Raw genomic sequence first — 8574 nt, 5'->3', positions numbered from 1 at the left:
GTTCTGCACAAAACCCAAGCATAGCCCTGTATTAACCTCTGTGAAGAAAGTTAACTCTACTTCAGCTCAAACCAGCACACCAGGGAGGTGTTGGAGTGACCATCTCTGAAAGTGTTTGAGAGGCATCTGGATCTGGCACTGGAGGATATTGGTTTAGGGTGTAAGGGTTCCAGCAAAGTGGCAGGTTAATGGTTGGACTTGATGATCTTAGAGGTCTCCAGCCTTGATAATTCTATGACATATGAAAGCATGTGCTATGTGGCTACTTGTTGTTTTGGCAGCTGCTTTCCTGAAATCCAGTGGGCAGTTCAGTTGTTTTTCTGGATGGATTGGGGATTCTGCAGCACCGGGGCTCCTGGTACTAGTGGCTATGCCATGTCTGAAAATGCACCAAGTGCTACAATAGTTTCTGTCATGGCTGCTGTTACGACTTACGTCATTGGGACAACCTTGAAAGACTAGACAAACTTAGTCCAATTTTACTGGATACAGACTTGCTTTAATGAATTCATGCTGCATGTACAGGTGTTGAGTAGTCAGTTCTTTGCTGTTTTTACAAGTCTTAGCAAGAAACAGTGTCTTCAGCTATTCAAAGTTTTCTCTTTTCACTTGAATCTGGAGTGTCTCCATTGAGAAATGTTGTTAATGTTATTATGTTAATGCTATTGTGTTCATAATAAAACCAAAGTACTGTGATTTTTTAAAATATCTTTCGCCTTCCACTTGTGATGTTTATGTTTTGAGAAGCGAAGACTGCTGCATCAACTGATATGAAGCAATTCTCAGGGAAGAGCAGGTCTTTGAAGAGTTTTACTTGGTTATTTGTAGTAATAACTCTCTGTTGTCCAAAACAATGTAATATTTAGTGGGATCTCACTAAGTCACCACCCTACCATGAGTTTCTTTCTTCTCCGTCCACTGTTCTCTAGTGTCTGAAGTTTGAATTTTTTAAAAAGACAGTTTTTAGAAACTATTAAATTTAGATTGGAAATCTCATCTTAGTTCTATTGATTCTCTGTGCCAGCTCAGTCCTTGCTGCTTTCACATAGGATGGACCATGCAGTCCTTGTGTTTTCACAATGTCAGTCTTCCCTTGCAGAGAATTGTATTCTTTTTGTAACATTTTCTTAAGCTCTCTTGTATGTAGAATTGATGGGTAAGATATGCAAAAATTATACTGTCATACTCTTTGTATTGTCTCATTCTGATACATTTTCCAGAGCTCTTAAGCAACCAAGCAGGTGATGACTATTACTGAACCTAACCTGAGCAACTGGTGCAGATTGCTCAGACAGTTTTACCTACTGGACAGCACAGAAGTGATCAGTTCTGAGTCTTGTTAACAGCAGTTGTGGAGAGTTATGGCACTAAGAACATTTCTGGTTTCTTTTTCTCTTGTCTTAGGTTTTCTACCCTAGCAAAGATGGTACTAAGATCCCAATGTTTATTATTCACAAGAAAGGAATTAAATTAGATGGTTCTCATCCTGCCTTCTTGTATGGATATGGAGGCTTCAACATATCAATTACCCCGAGCTACAGGTAAGCAGATTAATTCATACTTTCTTCTGAACATCTGTATTAGCAACTGTCAGAGGCTGAGGGCAGGGTGGACTACAGATCTGACAGAATAATGCATTTCAGGTCCCTGAGTAGCAAGATGGGAGGCATAAGGACTACACATCAGTGTCCAGGCATCATTTATCTGCTTTGTCAGTTCTGAGTTCAAGGGTTTTGCTCAGGCCCAAAGAAGAAATCTGTTGGAGAAGAGAAATGCTCTGCTCTTCTGAAGTTTACAACAAGCATGCTGCCCTTAGGATTCCACCTTAACCTCTTTTCCTGCTCACTCTGTCACTGAGCTCAACAGAAAAACATGTGGACATGTATTAAGCAAGTATTTGAGCCCTTCACTGAACTAATAACATAGAAAGTTTTCATTTTTCCCAGTTAAACAATTACCCATGTCTAAATATTACAGAAAATCAGATATTTGTTTACGTTAATGTAAATAATTAACATTTGTTTGCATTTTCATATTATGCATCAGAAGCAAAATCCTACTGTGTCCTATATGATCAGGAAAGAGGAAAGATGATTGTATCTTGAGACACCAATGATGTGGTCACTGCATATGCAAAGCAACACACTGTAGACCAAAAATGCTGTGTACAGAACAGGATTTGTAGCCCTCAAAAGCCATAAGCTTTATTGAATAGATGATCTCTTGAAAGAGAAGGCTTATTTCTTCAGCAAGGGAATTTGAATAGACTTACCAAGAGACAGTGATTGTCTGAATACATTAGAAGTTCTCCTAGGAGAGGCAGGGGAAAACAGAAATGGAAAGGGCTGAATGGAGAGCAGTTTTTCAGACAGTAAAGAGCAGCTCACCAACAGAAAAATAATCTATTGTGAAACAATCCTATTGAGTTTAGGTGCTACCAGCCTTGCTTTAGAGTCAGCACATTTCAAGCAGTCCTTTGAGTGCTTGCTTTTCCAGGTCACTCTGATTGTATTTCTGAATAGCATTTACAGTTTCTTGTCCTTTCTAGCGAATACCTTGTCTGATAATGGACCTCCCATCTTGTATTCTGTGATTATTTGTAAGCTTTTTGTCTGCCTCATAAAGCTACATTTTGAATTTCCTGTGGTTTTTGAGAGACACAATTATATAACCAGAATATTTTTTTTCATTCCTTTTTAGTTAGGTTCGCACAATTATATAACCAGAATATTTTTTTAATTCCTTTTTAGTTAGGTTCATCCACTGACTTATTGCAGTTTATTGTAGATTCTGAAAACTGTGATAAAACCTAACATGTTTTCTTTTTTGAAGAATGTAAAATAAATATTGCATATCTATAGATTTAAGGTAAAATTTCACATTCTGCAGAGCTGACATGAGCTGGCTGCTGGCAAATAGAGAAGGTATTTCATAGTGCCTAGTTCCACTTCCCATCCATTGGCCCTGGTGCTTGCTGATTTACCTTGCAAGAAATGACAGAAAACTATCCCAGCAAATTGGAGTGGGTGGTTTTCTGCCATTTTGGCAAGTTGAAAATTGGTTCTCATAGGAGTCCAACAAACAGCAGCAAGCAGGTGCAGCTGACAGACAGAAGAGAGAGAGATGAAAGGTGGGAGCAGTAACCTATGTTTTCTTGATCCCTGTGAAAGCTTCAGTATACAGTTCCTAAAATGAGAGTATGAATCTGTAACAGCCCCTTAAAAGTAAGTGCACAGAGAACTATCAGTGACCTCCAGATCAAAATACATTATCCCATTGACAATGTAAGTAAAACACAATTGGCCACACCTCCCTCCTCATTCTCTCCCTCCCTATAATATCCACATATCCTTTCTCAGTTTTCTCCTTCTAAAAGTAAAATAAGAAAAGCCAAAGCTATCAAATGCATTGTTATGGTTAAAAACTCTAGAACTGAGTACTTGGTGAGGAAGTCTGTTCCAAAAGTAGGCAGGCAAGATCAGGGAAAGGAAATGGTAAGGGTGAATTCATGCCAGAAAGGCAGGATGCCCAGTTCACCCTTTACCTGGCAGATTCCTGTAATGTTTTAGTACATCCCTATTACTATATACTGCAATATTCCACAAGGAGCTCCCAAGGCCAAGTGCTATTCCAGCCACAGCTCAACACCATGATTTGGTTTGGTTTCTTTTGTAGATGACCACAGGCATGAGTGCTGGAAAGCAGCCACAGGATGGTAAGGGCTGAGGCTTGCCATATGGTTCACCTGATCCTAAGCTGAGATGTAGCTATGGAAATGCAACCAAGTAGTATACAGCTTACCTTTAAAAACATATACAAAAAATCCTGGATAAATATTTCCCTTTTTAAAAAAAAAATTTAAACTTAATTAGCTATGGAAATGCAACCAAGTAGTATCCAGCTTACCTTTAAAAACATAAACAACAAATCCTGGATAAATATTTCCTTTTTTTAAAAAAAAATTTAAACTTAAGGCCCTTATAACTGTCACAAAGCACTCCATCTTCTCCTTTCCAGTGGTTCATTTCAGTGCTGTATTTCTTCCAGGCATTACAATATTTTCTCACTGGTTTTTCACACGCATTAATGTGAGCCAGCTGTCTGGCTTGAGGAGCTTGTTTCTGCTTAATTCAGAAACTGGTGTCCCTTTTAATTTTTTCTCCAACACCAAAAGTGAAAATAAAATCTTTTTCACTGAAAGCAATAGAAACAAACCAACAGGCTACAGGATCCAGAAATAACTATGAGAATGATAGACCAAAGTCATTAAATCAGTTACAGTAGTGGTGTATTTTTGAATGCAAGCATGCATCTTTCATATGCTTCTCTGGACAGGATTTGATAGCATTTTGAGATGGTGCTTCTTAGGACATTGTCATTAATTATACAGCCCACATAGCAAGTGCAAGTGGAGGCTGATGGAGCTGACACCAGTGGCTTGGCAGAGCCACTGGGGAAATGCCATCACAAACCCACCACTAATGCCTCAGATTCAGCTAATTACCCTATAGGAACCCACATATTTCCCTTTACTGTTCTGTATGTGCCTCTGTGGGTACAGGAGAAGCAATTTCTAAAGTATCCTGGGATACAGCTGGTTGTGAAGCAGACTGTGAAATTGCATTTCACAGCCAGTTTGTACCCAGTCTTTAAGCAAAGAGGTGGTGCAGGGAGAGACTGTAAGCCCAGAGAAAGGTCAAGCAACATAGGAGCCCTGGGTGCAGAGTGGAAGATTACTCTTTTTGCTTACTCTATTACCACTCCCTCCTGCTTCACAAAAGCCAAGAAAGCAACCAAGTCCAGTGACTCAGGACTTCTTCCCCATCATCAGTACACTAGCCTATATTTCTCTGTAATACCTGTCAGCAGATCAGGAATTCTGGGAAAATATTCTTGCTTCTCAAAGCACAGCTCCTCACATTGTTCTATAATGTAAAAAACAATACCTGTTTTCTTACATTTTGTGTGTTGTGCTTCTTTAAGAGTGATGATAGGGTCTGGAAGGAGCTCTCTAGGGGAGGAACTATCTCCTGCACCCCCTACCAACTTCTTTCTGACCCTGTTGCCCTTTCCTTTACCCTGCTCCAAGGAGAGAAGGAAAAACAGGGATAATGAGCAAAAGGCTACAGAGAATGCTGGGGAAAGCAGGGAGCCAGAATTTCCTCAGCAGAATGAGACATTTCATAGCCACGGGAAGCTTGCTGACTCAGACACCAAATTGACTTGAAATCAAATCTGGAAGCAAGAACCCACCCAGGAGGACAAAGAGGTAGTAGCAGGGTTATGCGTGAAACTTGAGTTTTGTGCTGTCTGATCAATTGGAATTTTCACTACTTTAGAAACCTAATGAGTCCACATTCTATACTTATAAAACCTGGTTCCTTGATCTTAAAAGTGCCATTGAAAAAAGCCTGACTACTTGGGTTTGCCATCAAAGGGGACTTCGTTCCCAATTTCATCAGTGATTTTGGGAGAAATCTTTCCCTCAAAGTATTTTTGCAGCAGTGGTAGGCATATAAAAATGGGAAATTAAAAATAATCCTCTCTCTGTTTGCTTTTTCAGTGTGTCAAGACTGATTTTCGTGCGACACCTAGGAGGTGTTCTAGCAGTGGCAAACATCAGGGGTGGTGGTGAATATGGAGAGACCTGGCACAAAGGTAAGTCAGTCAAAGCAGAGTAACAAAACAGCAGGCTTAGTAATGAAAATTACATTTTCTCCTCCTTCCCTCTTCCACGCTCACATCTCCTTTTGCATTTTACTGATTCTGCAGGAAAGTAAATTTTTTCCTTACTTGTATGTTAGATCTGTACGTTGCTCAGTGTTAATCTAATGGGTTTTGTTAGAATAATTTTTGAAACCTACTTAAAGATAATTTTGCACAAAGATGATATTATCCAAGACACACATTTTAAAGCAAGGTCAGGTTCCCTAGACTTAAAGATATGGAAGTCCAGCTATTTTGTCCTGAACTGATTTTGACTCTCTATATTGAGGAAGACCTGGCTTGCTTTCACATGCCTATTTGATTATCTGCAGGTGCACAATTCTAAATCCCAAAGACAACAGCACTGACGAATTTAGACTCTCATGGTATCACAGCAAAAAAAAAAATTGCAGAAGGTGCAATCTCTTGAGTTCAGAATGTAGCTCTTCCAGATTGTTTTTGCATCATTTATGAATAGACCTTTTTTTTTTATATTTGGTGAAGGGGATTGGAAAAATTTCTTCACCAAAGGGTTGTCAAGCATTGGAACAGGCTGCCCAGGGAAGTGGCTGAGTCACCGTCCTTGGAAGTATTTAAAAGACACACGGATATGTCATTAGGGACATGGCGGTGCTGGTTAACAGTTGAGCTTGATGATCTTAAAGGTCTTTTCCAACCTAAATGATTCTGTGGTGATGTGACAGCAGCTCAATATGAGCCAACAGTGTGCACAGGTGGCAAAGAAGGCCAGTGGCACCTTGGCCTGAATCAAGAATAATGTGGCAGCAGGACTAGGGCAGTGATCATCCCACTGTACTAGCACTGGTGAGGTCACACCTCAGTGCTGTGTTCAGTTTTGGGCCCCTCACTTTGAAAAGGACATTGAGGCACTGGAGTGAGTCCAGCCAAGGGCATCGAGGCTCAGGAAAGGTCTAGAACACTTCTTGTATGATGTAGGGCTGAGGGAATTGGGTTTGTTTAGCCTTGAGAAGAGGCAGCTCAGGGGTGACCTCATGGCTCTCTACAACTACCTGACAAAGAAGTGGGGGATGGTCTGTCCTGCCATGGCTGCAGGGAGAGGACTAGAGGGAATGGCCATGAGCTGAGACAGGGGAGATTCAGATAAGATGTAAGGAAACTTTTTTTCCCTGTTAGGGTGTTCAGGAACTGGAATAGATTGCCCAGGGAGGTGGTAGAGTCACCATCCCTGGAAGTGTGTAAAAGGTATCTGGACCTGGCACTTGAAGATATGGTTTAGGGGTTAAAGCAGAGTGACAGGTTAACAGTTGGACTTGATGATCTTAAAGGTCTCTTCCAGCCTTGATGATTCTGTGATTCTAAGTTCAGCTCCACAAATGCAGTGACACTCTCTTCTACACTCATAGCAGTTCCAGCTTTTAGTAAGCAAGCATTTGACCTTTTAGGTTTTTTTACACTGACTTTTATGCTAAAGGGAAACCAAGTCGCTCTCTGCAGAACTCCCCCTTTTCTTAGTAGCTTTGATGTGTTTCTGTCCATGTTTTTCCCATCCAGTCCTTGTCTTAATCTTTTGACTGTCTTTGTCCTCTTGCCTTGTTGTTGACAATTTTCTGCATCCCTTCACCAGAGGAAAAAGCTTGTAAAAGTCCTACTTACGTCTGTAACATACCCATCATTATTTAATGGTGATGCTTTACTCATATCCCATGAATCTGGTGGATAAGTTGCTGGAGATGTTGTCATCAAGCTAAATGTACCAAAATAATGGTGTTTATGATGTAGCAATTTGCCATGGCAGGAATCCATAATAACTTTTTATCAAACAAAATGGTATTCCCAGATCAGTGCATCTTGCTTTTACTGCTTCATCTGTGGTAACTATTTGTCTGGGTCATTTCCTCACAATTGAGTTTATTATGTAATAGTTTCATAAATAGAACCTGTATATGCTTGCAGATACAGGATATTATTGCTAAAGATGAAGTATCCTTCATTAATTTTAATTTGCTGATTGGTTTGTAATAGATTTTAATAAAATTTATCTTAATATGATAATGCTTCTTTGGGCCACCTATTTCCTGCTTGATTTTGACCCAAGTCTTTTATTGCGGTTGCAGATAAGATATGTATCTCTACTTTGTTAATTCCAGAAGCAATTCCAGAAGTCTGTTTACTTAGGTTTAATTGCATAGATAGGATTCTGACTTTACTCCAGCCCAGGACTTTGAGCAAAGAGTAAGATTTATTTGTCCTTTATTGCCACATATTTGAAGACTTACTTGTTGTCCCAGTGTATCTCTCTTCAATGGTCTTGTTAATGTGAGATTGATGTGTATTTATTAAAAGACAAAAAAAGGCAAAAAATTACAACTGTCCTGGTTCCATTTCTACAAGATCTGTATGAGTAAATGTAAGAATTATCTTGCCAAACGTTTGCAACATAGAAATGAAGCAACCATTGTAAACTGAATGTCTAGGAATACTGGATAGGCAATGGAAATAAAGAGACACCTCTAGATTATAGCTCATCTCACTTATTTGAGGGTAAAATCAATTGTCCTGGAGGTTCCTGGACCATAGTGGGAGCCTTAGGCAATCAGCTTAGAATAAACACCCTACTTTTAAAGATGGTAGAATGAACTGGACTTCCATTTCTGCATCCTTTGAGCCCCTCTTGCCTGGCTGGCCATAGCCTTTGCTACAGGAATACAAGGGTTTTCTTCCTGGTTCCCATTTCTTACTAGCATTTAGTAGCCTGCGAAGAAACATACCAGATCTTAAGGGAGGATAACCTTTGAGGAGGAGCTCGTTTTAGTCACTTGCCAAACAAGCAGCTGAAGCAGGAATATGATGAGATTTGGTCAACTCTGAGCTCTCTAGGTTCTTCTA

At 39.9% G+C, this 8574-nt stretch overlaps 1 protein-coding gene across 1 annotated transcript in view; it reads left to right on the top strand.

Annotated features, from left to right (window-relative positions):
* Nucleotides 1-1404: 1404 nt before the first annotated feature.
* LOC103804058 (prolyl endopeptidase) overlaps nucleotides 1405-8574 on the top strand; it is a gene marked incomplete at its 5' end in the record, with an annotated part of 15842 nt that continues 8672 nt past the window's right edge. The window contains 2 exons of the mRNA XM_009076651.1: nucleotides 1405-1541; nucleotides 5564-5658. Of these exons, the coding sequence (XP_009074899.1) occupies nucleotides 1405-1541; nucleotides 5564-5658 (232 nt within the window). The remainder of the gene's footprint in view (nucleotides 1542-5563; nucleotides 5659-8574) is intronic.

The sequence above is a fragment of the Acanthisitta chloris genome, unplaced genomic scaffold (genome assembly GCF_000695815.1).
Source record: "Acanthisitta chloris isolate BGI_N310 unplaced genomic scaffold, ASM69581v1 scaffold11500, whole genome shotgun sequence".
NCBI classification, from domain to species: Eukaryota; Metazoa; Chordata; class Aves; order Passeriformes; family Acanthisittidae; genus Acanthisitta; species Acanthisitta chloris.
The sequence above is the reverse complement of the archived record's forward strand: the minus strand, read 5'-3'. Positions and strand labels throughout refer to the sequence as shown.